Source organism: Palaemon carinicauda, chromosome 41 (genome assembly GCF_036898095.1).
Source record: "Palaemon carinicauda isolate YSFRI2023 chromosome 41, ASM3689809v2, whole genome shotgun sequence".
Lineage (NCBI taxonomy): Eukaryota > Metazoa > Arthropoda > Malacostraca > Decapoda > Palaemonidae > Palaemon > Palaemon carinicauda.
In genome coordinates, this window is record NC_090765.1 from 51,186,687 (window position 1) to 51,209,383 (window position 22,697).

Genomic DNA, 22,697 nt, shown 5'->3' on the forward strand with positions numbered 1-22,697 from the left:
TTAGAGTTTTTGACAGTTATATCATAACAAAACCCAAATATATATAGGTACCTGGTAAGGAAGTTGACTTAGACGATTACTCTGCCTTGTTAGTCTGTCTTCCTCACGAAGCCCAGCCATCCTCTTAGGATGCTGAAAGACTCCCAGGAGCTGAAGTATCAAGGGCGGCAACCCATACAACAGGACCTCATCAAACCCCTAATCTGGGCGCTCTCAAGAAATGACATTTGACCACCCGCCAAATCAATCAGGATGCGAAAGGCTTCTTAGCCTTCCGTACAACCCAAAAACAAGATTAAAAACATTTCAAGAGACAGATTAAAAGGATATTGGAATTAAGGGAATGTAGTGGTAGAACCCTCACCCACTACTGCACTCGCTGCAACGAATGGACCCAGTGTGTAGCAGTCCTCATAAAGAGTCTGGACATCTTTTAAGTAAAATGACGCGAATACAGACTTGCTTCTCCAAAAGGTTGCGTCCATAATACTTTGCAGAGATCTATTTTGCTTAAAGGCCACGGAAGTTGCTATAGCTCTTACTTCGTGCGTCTTAACTTTAAGCAAGCATCGGTCTTTTTCATTCAAGTGAGAATGAGCCTCTCGAATTAAAAATCTGATAAAATATGACAAAGCATTCTTTGACATAGGTAAAGATGGTTTCTTAACTGAGCACCATAAGGCCTCAGAACCACCTTGTAAGGACTTAGTACGAGCTAAGTAGAACTTAAGAGCTCTAACTGGACACAGTACTCTTTCAAGTTCGTTGCCTACGATCTCTGATAGGCAAGGTATATCAAAAGACTTAGGCCAAGGACGAGAAGGCAGTTCATTTTTGGCTAGGAAACCAAGTTGAAGTGAACATGTGGCTTTCTCTGTGGAAAAGCCGATGTTCTTACTGAAGGCATGAATTTCACTGACCCTTTTAGCCGAAGCCAAGCACACTAGGAAAAGCGTCTTGAGGGTGAGATCCTTCAGGGAGGCTGAATGTAATGGCTCAAACCTGTCTGACATCAGGAACCTTAGGACCACGTCTAAGTTCCATCCAGGAGTTGCCATACAACGTACCTTAGAGGTCTCAAAAGACTTAAGGAGATCTTGGAGATCTTTATTGTTGGAAAGATCTAAGCCTCTATGTCTAAAGACCGAAGCCAACATGCTCCTGTAGCCCTTAATAGTGGGTGCTGAGAGGGAGCGAACATTTCTCAGATGTAAAAGAAAATCTGCGATTTGAGCTACAGAGGTACTGGAAGAGGACACAGATGCTGACTTGCACCAGTCTCGAAAGACTTCCCACTTCGACTGGTATACTCTGATGGTAGAAGCTCTCCTAGCTCTCGCAATCGCACTGGCTGCCTCCTTCGAAAAGCCTCGAGCTCTTGAGAGTCTCTCGATAGTCTGAAGGCAGTCAGACGAAGCGCGGGGAGGCTTTGATGAACATTCTTTACGTGGGGCTGACGTAAGAGATCTACCCTTAGAGGAAGACTCCTTGGAATGTCTACCAGCCATTGAAGTACCTCGGTGAACCACTCTCTCGCGGGCCAGAGGGGAGCAACCAACGTCAACCTTGTCCCTTCGTGAGAGGCAAACTTCTGCAGTACCTTGTTGACTATCTTGAATGGTGGGAATGCATATAAGTCAAGGTGAGACCAGTCCAGTAGAAACGCGTCTATGTGGATCGCCTCTGGATCTGGGACTGGTGAGCAATAGATCGGTAACCTTTTGGTCAACGAGGTGGCAAAGAGGTCTATGGTGGGTTGACCCCAAGTCTCCCAAAGACTCTTGCACACGTCCTTGTGGAGGGTCCATTCCGTGGGTATCACCTGACCCCTCCGACTGAGACAGTCTGCCAAGACGTTCAAGTCCCCCTGGATGAATCTCGTCAACAGGGAGATGCCTCGATCTTTTGACCATATGAGAAGGTCCCTTGCGATCACGTACAGCGTGTGGGAGTGAGTGCCTCCTTGCTTGGAGATGTACGCCAAAGCTGTGGTGTTGTCTGAGTTGACCTCTACCACTTTGTTTCGAAGAATGCTTTCGAATTTCATCAAGGCCAAGTGGACTGCTAATAGCTCCTTGCCGTTGATGTGCATGCTCTTCTGAACTGAGGTCCACAGACCCGAGCATTCCCGACCGTCCAGGGTCGCACCCCAACCCAAATCCGACGCGTCTGAGAACAACACGTGGTTTGGGTTCTTGACTGCTAGGGACAGGCCCTCTCTCAGACTGATATTGCTGTCCCACCATTTCAGGCATGCTTTTACTGGTTCGGAGACTGGGATTGATACCGTCTCTAAAGTCTTGTCCTTGTTCCAGTGAGAGGCTAAATGGAACTGGAGAGGCCGAAGGTGTAGTCTCCCTAGCGAGACAAACTGCTCCAGGGATGAGAGAGTCCCTACGAGACTCATCCAACTCCTGACTGAACACCGTTCTCTTTTCAGCATTAGTTGGACTTTGAGCAGGGCTTGTTCTATTCGGGTGGCAGACGGAAAAGCCCGAAAAACTGGACTGCGAATCTCCATCCCCAAATATAGAATAGTCTGGGATGGGATCAGTTGGGACTTTTCTAAGTTGACCAAAAGTCCCAACTCCTTGGCCAGACCCAACGTCCAATGTAGATCCTGCAGACAGCGATGACTGGACGAAGCTCTGAGAAGCCAGTCGTCCAAGTACAGGGAGGCTCGGATCCCCGAAAGATGAAGGAATTTTGCCACATTCCTCATGAGCCTTGTAAACACGAGAGGAGCAGGACTGAGGCCAAAGCACAGGGCTCGAAACTGGTAAACCACATTCCTGTAGACAAACCTCAGAAACGGTTGGGAATCCGGGTGTATAGGAATGTGGAAGTACGCATCTCTTAGGTCGAGAGAGACCATCCAGTCTCCCTCTCTGACCGCTGCTAAGACGGACTTCGTGGTCTCCATCGTGAATTTTGTTTTCGTAACAAAAACGTTGAGCGCACTGACGTCTAGCACCGGCCTCCAACCTCCTGTATGCTTTGGTACTAGGAAGAGACGGTTGTAAAACCCCGGTGATTGAAGGTCCGAGACTTTCACCACCGCTCCCTTCTCTAGCAACAGAGACACTTCTTGATTTAGGGCTTGTCTCTTTGACTCCTCTCGGTACCTGGGAGAGAGGTCTATGGGAGTTGTTACTAGAGGAGGTTTGCGTACAAACGGTATTTTGTACCCCCCTTTGAGCAACAGAACAGACTCTTGGTCTGCACCCCTCTTCTCCCAGGCCTGCCAGAAGCTGTTCAATCTGGCCCCTACCACTGTCTGAGGCTGTGGGCAGTCAGACTCTGCCACGGGAGGACTTGGCTCCTCTCTTTCCCTCGGCACGAGAGCCTCCCCTGCTGGGAGCTCTGCCACGAAAGGGCGGGATAAATCTAGACGCAGGAGTCTCTATCCTGGGTCTCACAGCAAAGGATGAAGAAGGAGCCCCTTTGCATGCAGAGGACGCCATCAGGTCATGAGTGTCCTTCTGCACGAGCGAAGCAGCTATATCCTTAACCAGCTGTTGTGGAAACAAAGCACCTGATAAGGGAGCAAAGAGCAGTTCCGATTTCTGACAGGGAGTAACTCCTGCTGAAAGGAAAGAGCAAAGGGTTTCTCTCTTCTTCAAGACTCCCGACGTAAAGGTGGAGGCGAGCTCATTGGAGCCATCTCTGATGGCTTTGGCCATACAGGACATGATAAGTAAGGATACATCTTGGTCGGCAGACGAGATCTTCCTACTTAATGCTCCTAAAGACCAATCAAGAAAGTTAAACACTTCAAAGGCCCTGTATACGCCTTTAAGTAGATGGTCAAGGTCCGAGGAGGACCAACAAATCTTCGAGCGTCTCATGGCCAGGCGACGGGGAGAGTCTACGAGGCTTGAGAAGTCACCCTGGGCAGAGGCAGGGACTCCCAAGCCCAGAACTTCTCCCGTGTCATACCAGACGCTCGATCTAGAAGCAAGGTTAGAAGGTGGGAAGGCAAAGGCCGTCTTCCCCAAACTCCTCCTAGTATCCAACCAGTCGCCTAAAAGACGTAAAGCCCTCTTAGAAGAGCGAGAAAGCACTAGCTTAGTAAAGGCAGGCTTGGTAGCAGCTAAGCCTAGAGCAAACTCAGACGGAGGCGAACGAGGAGCAACAGAAACAAAATGATTTGGAAAAAGATCCTTGAAAATCATCATGATCTTAAAATCCATCGAAGGCTGAACAGCCTTAGGTTCATCAACATCTGAAGGATTATCATCAGGATGAGGATCAGCAACGTCCTCATCTGAAGGAGCCTCGTCCGACAACTGATGAGTCTCAAGCAAAGGAGAGACCTGCCTTGGTGGCAATGCTTGACAAGCAGAGTCCACACGCACAGGAGCATCAGTAGCAGTCCAGGACGCTACGTCATGTAACTGCTTAACGGACTGACTAGCAACAACAACAGGAGCGGGAGGACGCTCGACGTCAACTCGAGACTGCTTTGACTGCCTAGACTGAGCAGTCAAAACAACTCTTGACTGCGGTGCTTGACGCTCAACGTCAAAACAAGTCAACTTCGCTGGTTGGCGAACGTCCTGAACGTCAACAGGAGCATGCGGCAGCGGCTGAACGTCCACAAGCGGCTGAACGTCCACAAGCGGCTGAAAGTCAACACGGGACTGCATCGAGTGAGGCTCTACGACACGTGATTGACGTGACTTTGTAACGTCAACGTCAACAGGACGAGCAAAGGCTCGTTTGGGCGGCTGACGGCCAGGATCTCGATCAGCTAAACTGCGAGGATCATCGTGAACCTGCTCAGCAGTATAGTCCTCCATAAGAGAGGCAAGCTTATTCTGCATATCTTGCAGTACAACCCATTTAGGATCAACGGGAGCGGGTGCGGTTCGAGACGAGGGTAACTTCTGTGACTGCAAAACATTGCCTACACTAAGACTCTCGGAGCCTGTGTTACGCTTCTGTTTAGGCGGAGAGCAGTCTTCCGATGACTGCACAGGGTCAGAGCTGTCCCAATGGCTACAACCAGGATGCTGGACCTGTCCTGAAGGGACTGACTTTCGCATTAAGGGCCTCGAAACCTTGCTCCACGGTTTCTTACGCGAGAAGCCTTCGGATGACGAGGAGAAAATCGTCTCGCTCGTCTTATGTTAGGAGCGGTTTTGACGAGATACGCCCGAAACCATAGAGGGAACGTCTGTTCGTTGGTTAAAGCCTCTCGAACCCATAAGTCCTACGACATTACTTCTCCCTGGGGCATGGGAGCTTGCAAGAGGTCTCGGACTAGGCGAACGACAGGCACGAACAGACGAACCCTCGGTCGCAACACTGATAACACTTTGCGCACTAATCACTTTATCCCCACGATTTTCTATTGTGGCACTCTTACACTTTAACTCTTTTACATCCGCCATGAGTTGATTACGGTCCGTAGCTAACGATTCAACTCTCTCGCCCAAAGCTTGAATGGCACGTAACATATCCCGCATTGATGGTTCATGAGTGCTAGTAGAGGGTTCAGGCACAACTACTACTGGGGAAGGATTAGGTTCAGGGGCATGGGAGGAGGAAAATTCTAACGATCTAGAGGAACTTCTCCTCACCCTATCTCTCTCTAGCTTACGAGAATACTTGTCAAACTCAAGCCAATCGAATTCCGAAAGAACCACGCACTCATCACACCGATCTCCTAATTGACAGGTTTTACCCCGACAATTAGAACACACAATATGTGGGTCGAGAGAGGCCTTTGGAAGACGTTTGTTACAATCCCTAGCATTACATTTACGAAATTTAGGAATTGGAGAAGGGTCAGCCATTTTGAAAAATCAAAGAAAGTCCAAAAACAATCCAAAGTCATCAACAATTAAATCTATCCAAAAAAGAGTTCAAGAGTTTAAGTTGAAGATAAAACACCTGCACTGCGAAAGCTCAAACCAAAAAGAAGTACTTCACCAAGACTGTTGAAAAACTCCAGGTTAACAGCGAGTAATGGAATCAACTTGTCGATCAGACCGACAGAGAAGAACTGGAGCTGTTTACATGTATATGCGGTATCTGGCCGATAGTTGGCGCTGGTGGGCACACCCGCAACCTTCATAGCGATCGCTCGCGAGTTTTTGTGTTTTTCTGTCGAGCCGCCGGAGACGTCAGCTATTATATATTCACCGGCTAAGTTAAATATTTAAAATAAAAATTTTGCGATTATTTACGTTCATATGCAATTGAGTACTGTACACTGGTAGTTAAAGTGAAATGTATAATGTATATCTTCAGCAAAACCTAGAAACCATCATTGAAACATACATTGTGATACAGTAAGGCCACTTTTGACCTTCAAGGTCAAAACTGTGAGGGTGGTTGAGGGCAGAAATTTTTCTTAACAGGCTTTGATTTGTAAAACTAGTAAAATACAACTTACCTCAAGTCTTTCAATTGTGCTATTCATCCCTATCCAAATAAGGCATAGCAAATTTCAAAAAGTAATTTGTAATTTTCTGAATGGTCGGGCACTACGTTGGAACCATCGCTTCCTATATCCGGTGATCGATTAAAGTCTAGTTCATTACTCTAATCTCACTGTATTCCCTTACTTTCACATGGAAAAGTCATCAACTCACTACCAGAGTAACTAAGCCTACATAAGTGTACAAAGCCTACATGTGCTACTTACGCGGCTCGTGTTATACTTTCATACTTGCTAAATTCACTGTGTTATTTATATGTACTTTGCTTATCAATATCAATAGTTTTCTTTGACTCCGTCCTAATTAGTCCTCAAATATGATAAACAAATCAAACAATCATTAAGTAGGGAAAGAATAAATATCTTTATCAAAAGACCTAAACCAGTATTATTATTATTACTACTATTACTAGCCAAGCTACAACCCTAGTTGGAAAAGCAAGATGCTATAAGCCCAAAGGCTCAAATAGAGAAAAATAGCCCAGTGAGGAAAGGAAACAAGGAATTAAATAAATGATGAGAATAAATTACCAATAAATCATTCTGAAATCAGTAACAACGTCAAAACAGATATGTCCTATATAAATTATTAACGTCAAAAACAGATATGTCGTATATAAACTATAAAAAGACTCATGTCAGCCTCGTCAACATATAAACATTTGCTCCAACTTGCTCCAGTGCAATTGTCTGCGATGGTGGCTAAAGCAAAGGTCTTGAGTGCGTCATATGAGTGGGTGGGGCTATACTGTAACGCCATCTTTAATTACCTAGCTACCCTCCTATGTTTAACCAGCCATTTCAAGCTAAAACTGACAATACTCCTATATTAAAAGACGAAGGTTTGCAATCACTTAGGAACAAACTTACCTTGTAAGTACAACATGCGAGTCCTCGCCTTTTACCAAAGTCTCAGACTCAATCAAAGGTTTCACTTGCTCAGCAATAACTTCGTCGGTTAAAAGATGATCCCCCTTCGCTACAAGTGTAATTTCTGGCAACGGTTTTGCATCTTCTTGAAAACCAGTTTTAGATGTAATTGTCTCATTAACACTACCAAACACTTTACTCATTTGTACTAGAGATTCTGGCTTCCAAGGGCACGACGGTTCACGTAACCTCAAGACAGGTTCTACTTTTCCTTGTACTAAATGGTCTTGGTTCACTTGTACTAAATGCTGAGCATTCTCATATTCTACATGTTCTAATTTTCTGTTTTTACTCAGCTTTCTTTCCAAATTGGCTGCCAATTCCAATGTAGCCTCTCTGTTTGTAGACTTTTTAATAGTCTTGCACAAATACCCATCACGCCTTTTGGGTCCCAATAATTTAGAAATGGGATCTGAATGGCTTTGTACTAAAGTGCGACCAGAAATACTAGTTTTCTTAACCTCATTAAGACCAGAATTTACTTTAGAGTGAACTCTCCTATGCAACACAACGTTCTCCACAACATTTTCCGTCCCTAGAAAATTGCCTTCCAACCTGGAGTCCAATGTTCTGGTAATTTTAATTTCCTTCTTAACACTAGACGACATACCACTAACTTTTCTATTCTCACTGGGACCTTTTTTCGATGCATTTTTGTAAGACCTAGCCTCAACATTTTTAGATGTCCTTGCATAGGGCAGTAAAGCAACATCATCTTGTGGTCTACCTTGACTGACACTGCTAACGACATTCTTAACTACTTCGTCTAAACTCGTTATCACTTCCTTAGACGGCTGTATGCAAGTGAAAGAGTCCTCATTCCCTCGGAGTAAAATATAATAACTCTTGTGATCTGGTCCAATTACAGGACGGATCTGGGACAAAGTCTTCTCAACGTCATCCCTGGCATCGTAACTTGTTCCGGAGGCAGATGTCCTGCTTCCGGAAGTTTCAGCAGCAACAACTCCATTCCGAACTTGTTGACGCTTTCTTGAGAGAATGGAAATTCTCTCTCTCCATTTCATTTTCAAAACCTGAATGAAAGTAAAATATAAAATAAGTTCCACATTAAGATTTACAAAGCAAAACCTAACTTGAGAATAATTCTCTATTAGTACTGTTTACATATATAAGAATGAAAATAAAAAAATATTTAAATGGTTTGGTTTTAATGTGATATCCCATAACCTGACAAATTTATATCAGTAATAATAGAAATACTACAGCTGCTAAAAAATATCTAGACTTTACAAACAAAAGGAAATTTAAATAATCCAATTTATGGACTTCACCAACATCAACCAGTCACCCCCAAGTCTTGTACACCTGACCTGATGGTTTGTCCTAAAAATGTTATTTTTATTAGTAAAATAAATTTTTGAATATACTTACCCGATAATCATGTAGCTGTCAACTCCGTTGCCCGACAGAATTCTATGGAGGGATACGCCAGCTATCACAATACTAGAAGGGGGTGTACTTACCAGCGCCACCTGTGGCCAGGTACTCAAGTACTTCTTGTTGACACCTCCTCAATTATTCCTCGGTCCACTGGTTCTCTCTGGGGAGGAAGGGAGGGTCGATTAAATCATGATTATCGGGTAAGTATATTCAAAAATTTATTTTACTAATAAAAATAAAATTTTTCAATATTAAACTTACCCGATAATCATGTAGCTGATTCACACCCAGGGGGGTGGGTGAAAACCAGTGTACAAGATTAAAGGATAGCTAAGTATCCCATATTTCATATAACAGTTATCTCAAATAACAATGAAATAATAAGTACCTGGTAAGGAAGTCGAATTGAACCGTTACTCTGCCTCTTTTTTAAGTTCGTCTTCCTTACTGAGCGCAGCGTTCCTCTTGGAGGCTGAATCAACCCAAAGGTGCCAAAGTATATGGGGTTGCAACCCCTACTAAAGGACCTCTACAAAACCTCTAACCCAGGCGCTTCTCAAGAATGAATAGACCACCCGCCAAATCAAAAGGATGCGGAAGGATTCTTAGCCTACCGTAACAACCATAAAAACAACAATAAAAGCATTCAAGAGAAAGGTTAAAAAAGGTTATGGGATTAAGGGAATGTAGTGGCTGAGCCCTCACCTACTACTGCACTCGCTGCTACGAATGGTCCCAGGGTGTAGCAGTTCTCGTAAAGAGACTGGACATCTTTCAGATAAAATGATGCAAACACTGACTTGCTCCTCCAATAGGTTGCATCCATTATGCTCTGCAGAGAACGGTTTTTATTAAAGGCCATCGAAGTAGCTACGGCTCTTACTTCGTGGGTCCTTACCTTCAGCAATGCAAGGTCTTCCTCCTTTAAGTGAGAGTGGGCTTCTCTAATCAGAAGCCTTATATAATATGAAACCCCATTCTTGGACATGGGCCTCGAAGGTTTCTTGATGGCACACCATAAGGCTTCTGACTGTCCTCGAAGAGGTTTAGACCTCTTAAGATAAAATTTGAGAGCTCTGACAGGGCAAAGAACTCTCTCTAGTTCGTTACCTACCATGTTGGAGAGGCTAGGTATTTCAAACGATCTAGGCCAAGGACGTGAAGGAAGTTCGTTCTTTGCTAGGAATCCAAGCTGAAAAGAACATGTTGCAGATTCGGTCGTGAAACCAATGTTCTTGCTGAAGGCATGAATCTCACTGACTCTCTTAGCTGTTGCAAGGCAGACGAGAAAGAGAGTCTTGAGGGTAAGGTCCTTGAAGGAAGCTGACTGGAGAGGTTCGAACCTAGGAGACATAAGGAACCTTAAGACTACGTCTAGGTTCCAGCCTGGAGTGGATAGACGACGCTCTTTAGACGTCTCAAAAGACTTAAGAATGTCTTGAAGGTCCTTGTTGGAAGAAAGGTCCAAACCTCTGTGGCGGAGAACTGAAGCCAACATACTCCTATATCCTTTAATCGTAGGGGCTGAAAGGGATCTCTCATTCCTAAGATGTAGAAGGAAGTCAGCTATTTGGGTCACAGAGGTATTGGTAGAGGATATTGAATTGGCTCTACACCAGCTTCGGAAGACCTCCCACTTAGACTGGTAGACTCTACGAGTGGAAACCCTTCTCGCTCTGGCAATCGCACTGGCTGCCTCCTTCGAAAAGCCTCTAGCTCTAGCGAATCTTTCGACAGTCTGAAGGCAGTCAGCCGAAGAGCGTGGAGGTTTGGGTGCAACCTGTCTACGTGAGGTTGACGTAGAAGGTCCACTCTTAGAGGTAGAGTCCTGGGGATGTCGACTAGCCATTGAAGTACCTCTGTGAACCATTCTCTTGCAGGCCAAAGGGGAGCAACCAGCGTCAGCCGTGTCCCTTCGTGCGAGAGGAATTTCTGCAGAACTTTGTTTATTATCTTGAACGGTGGGAATGCGTACAGGTCGAGATGGGACCAGTTCAGTAGAAAAGCATCCACATGAACTGCTGCAGGGTCTGGAACAGGGGAACAGTACAGCGGAAGTCTCTTGGTTATGGAGGTGGCAAACAGATCTATGGTAGGCTGACCCCACAAGGTCCAAAGTCTGTTGCACACACTCTTGTGGAGGGTCCATTCCGTGGGAATGACCTGATTCCTTCTGCTTAGGCGATCTGCTGAGACGTTCATATCGCCCTGAATGAACCTCGTGACCAGAGAGAGGTTTAGACCTCTTGACCAAATGAGGAGGTCCCTTGCGATCTCGTATAGGCTCCTCGAATGGGTCCCTCCTTGCTTGGAGATGTAAGCCAAGGCTGTGGTATTGTCTGAGTTCACCTCCACCACTTTGCCTAGCAGGAGGGACTTGAAGTTCAACAGGGCTAAATGAACTGCTAGTAGCTCCTTGCAGTTGATGTGGAGTAATCCCTGTTCTTCGTTCCACGTTCCCGAGCATTCCCGTCCGTTCAAGGTCGCACCCCAGCCCGAGTCCGATGCATCTGAGAAGAGATGAAGATTGGGGGTCTGAATAGCCAACGATAGACCCTCCCTGAGAAGGAGGTTGTGCTTCCACCACAGGAGAGTGGTCTTCATCTCTTGGGTAATAGGGATAGAGACTGCTTCGAGAGTCGAACCCTTGTCCCAATGAGCTGCAAGATGGAATTGAAGAGGGCGGAGGTGGAGTCTCCCTAGCTCGACGAACAGGGCCAGTGATGAAAGGGTCCCTGTGAGACTCATCCACTGTCTCACCGAGCAACTGCTCCTCTTCAGCATGCTCATGATGCACTCTAGGGCTTGGCTTATCCTGGGGGCCGAAGGAAAAGCCCGAAAATCCTGACTCCGAATCTCCATTCCCAGGTACACAATGGATTGGGAGGGAATGAGTTGAGACTTTTCTATGTTGACTAATAGACCCAGTTCTCTGATTAAGTCTAAAGTCCAATTGAGATTCTCCAGACAGCGACGACTCGTGGAGGCTCTCAACAGCCAGTCGTCCAAGTAGAGGGAGGCTCTGATGTCCGATAAGTGTAGGAATTTTGCTATATTCCTCATCAGATGAGTAAAGACCATAGGAGCTGTGCTTAGGCCAAAACACAGGGCTTGGAATTGGTAGACAACCTTTCCGAAAACGAATCTCAGGAAAGGTTGGGAGTCTGGATGAATAGGAACGTGAAAGTAGGCATCTTTCAAGTCCAACGAGACCATCCAGTCCTCCTGCCTGACCGCTGCTAAGACCGACTTCGTCGTCTCCATCGTGAACGTCTGCTTGGTGACATACGCGTTGAGCGCGCTGACGTCCAGCACCGGTCTCCAACCTCCTGTCTTCTTGGCCACAAGAAAGAGACGGTTGTAGAAGCCCGGGGATTGATGGTCCCGGACTATAACCACTGCCTTCTTCTGCACAAGTAGCGACACCTCCTGGTGCAATGCTAGCCTCTTGTCCTCTTCTTTGTAGTTGGGAGAGAGGTTGATGGGTGATGTGGTCAGAGGTGGTTTGAGGCAGAATGGAATCCTGTAACCGTTCCTCAGCCAACTGACAGACTGGGCGTCTGCACCTCTCTTCTCCCAGGCTCGCCAGAAGATCTTGAGCCTGGCTCCTACTGCTGTCTGGAGATGCGGAGAGTCAGTGTTTACCTTTAGATGTCCTGGAGCCTTTCCTGGACTTGCTCCTGAAAGAGTCTGGACGGGAGCTTCCTCGGCTGGGGGCTCTACCACGAAAGGGCGGTATGAACCTCGTCGCAGGGGTATCAGCCACTGGTGAGCGATAAGTCTTGGGGACTGAGGTAGTAACCTTAGACTTACGAGCCGATGAGGCTACAAGATCGTGTGTGTCCTTTTGTATCAGGGCAGCAGACAAGTCCTTAACCAGCTCTTCAGGGAAGAGGAACTTCGAGAGCGGAGCAAAAAGGAGTTGTGACCTTTGGCAAGGTGTAATGCTGGAGGAAAGGAAGGTACACAGCTGTTCCCTTTTCTTCAAAACCCCTGATACAAACATCGACGCAAGCTCACCAGATCCATCCCTAATGGCCTTATCCATGCAGGACATTAATAGCATGGCAGAATCCTTGTCCGCAGGAGAGGTCTTCTTGCTGAGGGCCCCCAGGCACCAGTCAAGAAAGTTGAACATCTCAAATGCTCTAAACAGTCCTTTCAGTAAGTGATCAAGGTCTGAGAAGGTCCAGCAAACCTTAGAGCGCCTCATTGCAGTTCTCCGAGGCGAGTCCACCAGACTTGAGAAGTCAGCCTGGGCAGAGGCAGGTACTCCCAAGCCTGGTGCTTCTCCTGTGGCATACCAAACGCTCGCTTTCGAAGTGAGCTTGGTCGGCGGGAACATGAAAGAAGTCTTGCCTAGGTGTTGCTTAGACTGCAGCCACTCCCCTAAGATCCTTAATGCTCTCTTAGAGGACCTTGCTAGGACTAGCTTAGTATAGGAGGACTTAGCTTGTTGTAAGCCCAGCGAAAACTCAGATGGCGGAGAGCGGGGAATAGCAGAGACAAAGTGGTCTGGGTAAACCTCCCTAAGCAGAACCAAGACCTTACGAAAGTCAATAGACTGTGGAGAAGGCTTGGATTCATCCAAGTCTGATGAGGGATCCAGGTGTGCCTCCTCATCATCAGACGCCTCATCACCAGAGTGTAGCGAAGGTATCGGACAAGAATGCTGAACAGCAGAGTCAGAACGAGTAGGCACAATAGTAGTGGTTTCCTCTTCAAGTAACTGTTGAGGGAGAACCTGAGGCTCAGACTGCAAAGGCTGAATAGCAGACGAAGCAGAAGGAAGGCGCATGGGTGGAGGAGGCTGACTCCTAGCATGAGCGGTTGAACCCAAGGATTGCGCTTGCTGAGCGGTTGGTGGAAGCGGAGTAGCAAGTTCCTGTTCCTGTGGTGTGAGCGGAGCGTAATGAGGTTGAGGCTGCGCAGAACAAGGTAAATGTCTCGCAAGCTGAGGCTCCTGAGGCACAAGGCCAAGGTGTAGTGGAGCTTGCCTTGTGGATGGTTGAGCTCGCTGCAGCGAGAGCTGAGGAGACTGACTCATGGACGGGAGAGGTTGTTGTACCTCAGCCAAGAGTTGCACCACTGGTGGAGCAGCAAAGGGAGGCGGAGGAAGAGAGGTATAATCCTCCTGATCCCATAGCAAAGGTTGCCTTAAAGAAGGCGGAGGCTGAACACCACTGGGAACAGCAAACTCAGACCGTGGCTCAACATCGTACGCCTGGCAGGTGGTACTGCGATCAGGCGGAGCAAGCGCAGGCGGAGCGAGCGCAGGCGGAGGGAGTGTAGGCGGAGGCGGAGGAGCAACACTCTCAGCCCGACACTCACGCATCAAGTCCGAAAGCTGTGCTTGCATGGACTGTAGTAGAGTCCACTTAGGGTCGACAGTCGAGCTCTGTTGTGGCAGAACCTTACTCCTCTTGGGCGGAGTGCAGTCGACAGATGACTGCGGCGAGTCAGAGCTGAGCCAATGACTGCAACCTGGCTGAGCACTCGCGGACTGGACTCTGCGTTTAAGTGGTCTCGAGACCTGAGACCAACGTTTCTTCCCTGACAGATGATCAGCGGACGAGAAAAAGACGGGCTCAATCGTCTGCGGGTGGGAGTGACGGTCTTTGGAAGACACGCCCGCAACCACCGAGGAAACTTCTGTGCGCCTAACAAGGCCTGCCGAACCCTTATGCCCTTCGACATTGCTTCTCCCCTGGGCATGGGAGCTTGCAAGAGGTCCCGGACTGGGAGGACGACTGGCTCGCACAGAAGAATCCTCACGCACCACACTGGCACTGACACTAGCACTTGGCACTGCACTGACACTAGCACTCGTCACAGCACTGGCACTAACTCCACCCACTGCACTCTTGACCTTAAGTTCCTTAACTTCGGCCATCAGAGACTTATGGTCACTTACCACTGACTCTACTTTATCGCCTAAGGCCTGAATAGCACGCAAAACAACAGACATATCAGGCGGAGGGCAAACAGTAGGTTCGGGGGTAGCCACTACAGGGGTAGGAAAAGGTAGGGGATCATGAGGTGAGGAAAACATTGAAGAGTGAGAAGAACTCCTCCTAACTCTACCTCTCTCTAACTTAGATGAATATTTTAAAAGACGGACAAATTCCAGTTCCGAAAGTCCGGCGCATTCCTCACATCGATTTTCTAACTGACAGGGCCTGTCCCTACAGTCAGAACAAGCGGTGTGAGGATCTACCGAGGCCTTCGGAATATGACAAATTCGAAGATAATTTGTATTTTTCCTAACCATACAAACCTTAGCTATTTACAAAGGGTTATTACTTTTAGCGTAGCTGAAATGGCGAGCCATTAGAATTTAACGAGGGTGTATTACCCCCGCGCTAGTTAGCGGGGGGGTAGGGGAGTGGTAGCTAGCTACCCCTCCTCCCCCTCACACACAGGTGAATACTCACTTTCACTTAGAGGTAGGACTTGTCTTGGGGGACAGGGCTGGCGGGCAAATATGTGTAAATAGCTAAGGTTTGTATGGTTAGGAAAAATACAAATTATCTTCGAATTTGTCATTTGTTCCGTAACCGAAATACAAACCACGCTATTTACAAAGGGTGACTTATCCCTTAGGAAGGGTGGAAAGTCCCCAGCCATACTGGCTTTGGCTTTACCCGGGGACTCAGAATCCGAGTGAGTCGCACTCGAGAAAAGGAGTCCCTGCACCTCACAAGTTCCTTGCACCGCAAGGAACTATGTGGCCTACGTAAGCTTGTGTGTGAAGGAAGAAGTGTGACCCGTCCTAGGCAGTTGACCTGGAGTTCCAGAAGGAACTCTGGGTTAGGACGTTCCCAATACCACCTCGTCAGGGTATGGGGGACGCGACAGTATTGACTCAATACTCGGAACACAAGGAAGCATGGTTTACCTGCAGAGGTTCGAGGTCAGCTATGCAGAGACCAGGATGCTGCTTCCCCGTAGAGGGGATGATGAAGAAAGAAGTAAGGGCCAGACATACTTCTTTCGTTCATGCAGACTAAAACCTGATAACAATGCCCTCAACCTTCTGCTACCTGTCCAAAAAGGAGCCTGAGGTTAGACCAGCTGTTGTGTAGCCACCACAGAGCGATAGAAAACGTATCGAGACTCCTGTGGGTCACGCCCTGCAGGAAGCGGGCTGCGAAGGTCATCAGACGCTTCCAGACTCCAGCTTGTAGCACCTGCGTCACAGAGTAGTATTACTCGAAGGCGAGGGACGTTGCGATGTATCCAACATCGTGCTGTAGGGCGACGTGACGGGGGAGGGTCTGAAGACAGGTCGAGATGAATGTCCTTGAGTCCGGGCTGAAGAGGTATACTGGTGACTCTCCCCCCATGTCCTCCTTGTGTTCCCAAATCGGCTGCAACTGAGGCCAAACTGCAGCTGTTCCCAGCGCTAACCTCTCGATTCCTGTACTGGCAAGAAAGAGAAGGTCTTGGGACATCAGACATAGAATGGAGACTCAAAATCTTGAATGAATCGGACCGAAGGGTCGGGACCCTCAGATTCTGAGTCTAGCCAACAACTCAGGAGCGAGCCTGAATGTTGCCTTCCCCTCTTCCTTAGAAAGGGGGGGAGTAGTAAGAGACCAAGAAGATTGCTTACACACTGGCCGTGGCCAGAGTGAGCAGAAGACCCAAGGCGGAATACCATCCGAGGCCTGTCGTAAAAGGGTCTTGAGAAGATCTCTTAAAGGACTAAAAGTCCGAGCCATGCTCCAAGTTGGAGGTCTTCCTCCGACTAGGGCAGGGACGATCGTAGCTTCGCATGAGCGAGGATAGATCCAGCGGGCAGGAAAAAGTTATTCCTTTAAGCCTGAAGGTCAGGGAAAGGCTGAGCGACAGGCTTCATTGCCAAGAGCGGAAAGGAGTTTCCTCCCGCCGAAAGGCAATAAGACCGTTATTGCTGGAGAAGAGGCCTCACGGGAAGAGGTATATCTCCCACGGCACCAACCACCTTAGACTCTTCACTTTGCCTGGGAGACCCCTGTGGATGACTATCGCAGATGACGCGACCTCCGTACCGCGACTGTAGCGGGTTGTCTCTTCTAGAGGAGGAAGCGTAGTGTCTCCAGGCATGAAGCCGAAGCGACGCCCCGGTTCGGGAGAGATGTCGCAGTGTGGTTGCTTGAGTAGTCTGTGCCGTGGGAGAAGCTCTCCCGGGAGTTCCGTCAGGGGAAGCAGAGGGTCCAGAAACCGTTCTGCGCATAGTCCCAGTGGAGCTCTCCCATTGAAAGGTTGACAGACAACCTGGTTTTGTTGAGACCCATTGTCCGCAGACAAAAAGGAGGGAAGACGCAGGCGTCGAAGTTGTCCCACCATCACCGGAATGCATCTTGCCAGAGTCTCGGGGTCTGAGACTGGGGGGAAAACTAGCGGAAGCTTGAGGTTCCAAGCTGTCGCGATCAGGTCCCCCAGACCAGCACTTGCTGGTTACCCAAGGTCAAAGACCCTTAGGTACACTCTCTCTATGAGGCTCTGCTCGGATAGACTGAGAGAAACATTCCCCTGCCTGGAATGAGAGAGCCGATGGTGGAATTGAGAGAATCTCAATCATCCCGGTATCTCTACTGCAAGATGTGAAGGTGTGAAAATGCGTCCCCTGCTGGTTAGCATGAAGTCGACACGCAACGGGGCGACTTGGCAGGAGCGGTAGGATCTGAAGAGGGGCCAGACTAAGGCCCTTAAGCCTGCCTGAATGATGGAGAGGTATCCTTCAGGTCTTGACCATAGGCCTGGACCGGAACATGCCCCCCCCCCTTTCCTTTGACGAGTCCGAGAACCGCATCAAGAATGTGGGGAAAGGACGAGAATATCCACTACCATCAAGAGGCTCCATAGGTCAACACCCATTGCAGGTTTAATAGTTCCGCTGGTCCCATAGGGCCAGGGAGTCCGGTTAAACATTGCCTGAAGCCACCGGAACTTGGATCGCCCCACATGGAACTTATCCTGAGGCGACCGTTCGGACTATAAACGGGTCAATGAGGAAAGAAGAACTAGGAAACGTTCCAAGGTAGGGCTGAAAACTCTGCTTGACTGAGAACAGGTACTGCGACTCTCCTCAGTCTTGCCACAGTCAACCGAAAGGAAGGCTCGGAGGATGTGGTAACAGAATCTGGCGTCCCCAGGTGGTCACCCATCCAAGTACCGACGTTGCTTAACCTCGCTGGACGGACGAGAAGCGGGGTTTCCAACGTGGTAAGGCGGTTGACTCAATATCATGGCCAGATACTCCAGATGTTGAGGCAGAGGAAGAGAAGGCTCCAAGCAAAATACCATGAGCCCACACTCATGGTCAGCATTCGGAAGCTTTTCCCGGCGCTGAAGAAGGTCGAAACCCGAGCCTACCGGAGTTGACCAGCCCTCCAAACAGCAGAGGAGGCGGAAGTCTGCACCTGAGCGGCCAAGAGGAAGGCAGGGAGAGTTCTCTGGGGAAACAAACCTGCTATGCCACGGCGGGATAGCCACACTGCATCATAAGCAGGAATACTTGCAGTTTAGGCTGAATTCGACGAGCACCCTGGAAGATGGATGGAATGGAAACTGAAAGTACCCGTCCTTCCGATCCTGGGTTAAAGGAGTCCTGTCGCCTCGTTACCAGTCTGATCGATTCTGCTGGTCTACGCTGGCCGAAGTTTGTTCGACAAACTTGATCAGGGCTGAGAGGTCGACTATGGACATCCCCTCTCAGATCCTTCCTTACAAGAAAGGATCGACTGAGGGGGCCGGGGGTGAAGCCGTCGATGATCCTAAGGAAGACCTTCGCCTAAGGTATGGATCATTCTGCCCAACCGGGCAACTCTGCTGATGCTATGGCATAGAGGTTCAGAGACACTGAATTCGCTGACAGAGACGGCAGGCGCGATATCCTTGGCTACTCACAGAGATTGTGCGGGAATGGGCATCGGGAAGCTGTCATTCGGATGAGTAACCTTAAGCATCCTCCCAGCGAAAAAACCTGCAATCCTAGAGTTCGTGAACTCCTTTTAGGACTATGCCCCCCCGGGGGAGTCTCCCGTGCCATCTGTTCCTGACAGGAGGAAACTGCAATTGGACACCTTGTCCCAGTTGTCGTAGCCGATAACTTAGGCCGACGTGGTTGAAAGAAAAGGGAGCTGGAGCCCTGCAGAGTCTGGAAGAAAGCGCCTTGGAGGAGTGAAACCGGAAGTCGATTTACTCCGCACAGCAGATGTTTAAGTCTCTGTCCTTGGGCAAAGACAAAACTCTTCTCAAGGATGGAAGGGTGTCTGAGGTCGTTGACCTCCACAGATGAGACACCCGAAGGAAGCCTTCAGTCAGTGCGTCCAGATGGTACAACATCGAGCTTGTCCGCAAGTAGATACTTAACGACGAAAGGCCAAGGTGCCTGAGCTCGAGAGGAGGAAAGTACCCTTGATCTTCCTGTAGCTTCCTTGAACCAAACCTCGGGCCGTAACCGAGGAGGGAAAGAACCTGGTAAGCTCCCAGAGGAAGAGGTAAGCAGTCACCCCTTGTCCGATGGAGAAATCTTCAACGGAAAGCCCCCCCGCCAAAAATCCTTCCAGGGCGGGAGAAGGAGAGAGTACTCGTGCAGGAGAGGGGACCCTCGAGACCGACCTCTTGGGAACCAACTTCGCCCTGGGGGAAGTCACCACGAAGTCCACTCCTCTCTTTCTCTTCAGCGTAGGAGAGACAGCCGCTGGTTTGTTACCCTGGCCGGTGAGTGCTGGTTTCATAACCCTCATTAACGCCCGTGCCAGCGGATCAAACCATGTCTGCTGCTCCAAGGACACAGAGTCCGAAATCCTCGCTAAGGTGAAAGGGATCGGGCGATCCTTTGGAGAGGACACGACGGTTCCTGCCTGAAAAGAAGGTGGGAAGAATGCTGTACTGACCTGTCTTCGTCCTGCACTACCAACCTGTGCTTGGATGGAGGTGATCCCGAGTGCCGCCTAGGAGCACGCGTCCCTGCTGCTACCACCGGCTGTGGAATTCGCCGCGAACTATGGTCGCGCGAGGGCGAACGGTCGCGCAAAGGCGAATGGTCGCGCGGGCGCACAGGCGAGTGGTCGCGCGGGCGCGCAGGCGAGCGGTCGCGAGGGCGCGCAGGCGAGCGATCGCGCGGGCGCGCAGGCGAGCGATCGCGCGGGCGCGCAGGCGAGCGATCGCGCGGGCGCGCAGGCGAGCGATCGCGCGGGCGCGCAGGCGAGCGATCGCGCGGGCGCGCAGGCGAGCGATCGCGCGGGCGCGCAGGCGAGCGATCGCGCGGGCACGCAGGCGAATGGGCGTGACGGCGAGGGATCGTGCTGCCGCGTAGGTGAAGAAGATCGCTGGCGGTAAGCGATGGCGAGCAGCATGTGTAGGTGAATGATCGCGTGATAGGGTGCGATGGTGATCAGCATCCGCAAGAGGGCGAGCGTTCAGGGTTGTGCGATGAGGAGCAGCATGCGTAAGCGGGCAATCGTGCAGGGTTGTGCGATGGCGAGCAGCATGCGCAGGTGAATGATCGCGTGAAAGGGTGCGATGGTGATCAGCATCTGCAGGAGGGCGATCGTTCAGGGTGGTGCGATGAGGAGCAGCATGCGTAAGCGGGCAATCGTTCAGGGTTGTGCGATGGCGAGCAGCATGCGCAGGTGAATGATCGCGTGAAAGGGTGCGATGGTGATCAGCATCCGCAAGAGGGCGATCGTTCAGGGTTGTGCGATGAGGAGCAGCATGCGTAAGCGGGCAATCGTTCAGGGTTGTGCGATGGCGAGCAGCATGCGCAGGTGAATGATCGCGTGAAAGGGTGCGATGGTGATCAGCATCTGCAGGAGGGCGATCGTTCAGGGTGGTGCGATGAGGAGCAGCATGCGTAAGCGGGCAATCGTTCAGGGTTGTGCGATGGCGAGCAGCATGCGCAGGTAAATGATCGCGTGAAAGGGTGCGATGGTGATCAGCATCCGCATGAGGGCGATCGTTCTGGATTGTGCGATGAGGGCATCCGCAGTTGAGGGTCGCGCGATGGCGATCAGCATCCGCAGTTGAGGGTCGCGCGATGGCGATCAGCATCCGCAGTTGAGGGTCGCGCGATGGCGATCAGCATCCGCAGTTGAGGGTCGCGCGATGGCGATCAGCATCTGCAGTTGAGGGTCGCGCGATGGCGATCAGCATCCGCAGTTGAGGGTCGCGCGATGGCGATCAGCATCCGCAGTTGAGGGTCGCGCGATGGCGATCAGCATCCGCAGTTGAGGGTCGCGCGATGGCGATCAGCATCCGCAGTTGAGCTAGTAGCTGGCGAACCATGTTCCTTCAGAAGTGTTGGAGAACGTTGGCGTGCCAGCTGTAACACACGTGGGCGATCCGGAGATCGCTGGCGAGCTGATGATCGCTGACGAGCTGACGATCGCTGGCGAGCTGATGATCGCTGACGAGCTGATGATCGCTGACGAGCAGAAGGCTACGCGTGGAAGCCTGCGCAAAGAAGAGTCCTTGACCCCGACCTGAACCGAAGTTCTAGATCGCGAGGGCGAACGTGGGCGCACAGGGCACGTAACAAGAACCGCAGGGAAGATCATCTTGAAAGCGCTGACGAACAGGAGAGCGCTGACGAACAGAAGGGCGCGCAGGGAAACCCTGACACGCAAGGGAAGAACCCCCGTGGGGGCAACCCTTTGCCCCGAAGGGATCGTTGTCCGCCGGGAGACTGATGTCCGTCGGAAGACCGCTGTCCGTCGGGAAGACCGTTGTCCGTCGGGAAGACCGTTGCCCGTCGGAAGACGAGATTAGACTGCTGTCCATCTGCACCAAGACGGAAGATCGAGAAAAAGAAGTTGTAGGCTGCAAACGGAGATTCAAAAAGGCGCCTCAAGCACCCTTATAGGGAGATGAGAGGCCCTTACGACGAGGCGGACGGAGGGCCTTACGGCGAGGGAGGCCAACAGCAACAGCAACAGAAGAAACCTCCGAAGAGGAGTCTCTATGAGTGTACTCTCTCGCGAACGAAAGAGAAACACTTCGTGGAAGAGACTGGTCAGCCAGTGACCTAAAAGGGGCAATCCTCCGAAGAGGAGCTCCTGCAGTTGCCCAGCCCCTTGAGCGAAACTGCAGGTGCGACCGCTCAGCACCAAGAGCATAGTCGCACGAAAAAAAGGCAAGAGAAGAACCCCCCAAAAGAGGAAAAGCTCAAGCCTGGACAGGAAAAAAAAACTTCCCTCGGAAGGAAAGTTATCCGCCCAAGGAGGCAAGCCTCCTGACTGTTCTAAAATGAACTGGAGAGCTGTCCGTCGACACGGGAGTACTACCAGTAGAAGGAGACACGCCCCTGACGACAATACAAGGGGGGAGGCAGCAACAGCCGAATCCCCAGGACTCAACCAGACAGCTCACACCGTTGCTCTATTACAGAAACGAACTAGATCGGTAACTGTAAAAAAATAAAACAAATAATATTAGTACACATTCATTCCCCCGGGAAGGCTCCGAAGAGGAATCCCGAGGAAAAGGAACAAGAATTACACAACAGGCACGTGCCCTCACAACCACTTACACTCGCGGAAGGAGAGCTGTAACCAAAACAGAATTATAACAATTATAATTATGTAACTATGTAATAATGTAATTTAAAAATGAATGAACACTAAAGAAAAAAACGAAAACCCCGAAAGGAATCGTTCTACAAGCTGAAAAATTAACAACTACAATTAGATTCATAAACTAATTGAGACAAAATGTACGGCGTAGCAACCCCACCCACACGGGAAGGAAGCTACAAGGGCGTAGTAAAACATAGTAAAAGGGTGAACGACCTCAAGGGAGAGAGAGAGAGAAAGACCGAAGTCAAACTCGATCGCAACCCATAAAATTAGGCCGTGGTGGCCTAACTGCCGAGGCCTCCACGTAGATATCGTACACTACACACACACATCTGAAAAGGAAACTTACTTAT

The 22,697-nt window shown here is 49.7% G+C and overlaps 1 protein-coding gene across 2 annotated transcripts in view; it reads right to left on the reverse strand.

Annotated features, from left to right (window-relative positions):
- The window catches only part of LOC137632633 (uncharacterized), a 49,740-nt gene that overhangs the window by 23,561 nt on the left and 3,482 nt on the right, over positions 1–22,697 (reverse strand). For both annotated transcript variants that reach the window (XM_068364704.1, XM_068364705.1), the window contains exon 2: positions 7,319–8,412. In XM_068364704.1, coding sequence (XP_068220805.1) covers positions 7,319–8,403 — 1,085 coding nt within the window. In that variant the 5' untranslated portion in view covers positions 8,404–8,412. The remainder of the gene's footprint in view (positions 1–7,318; positions 8,413–22,697) is intronic.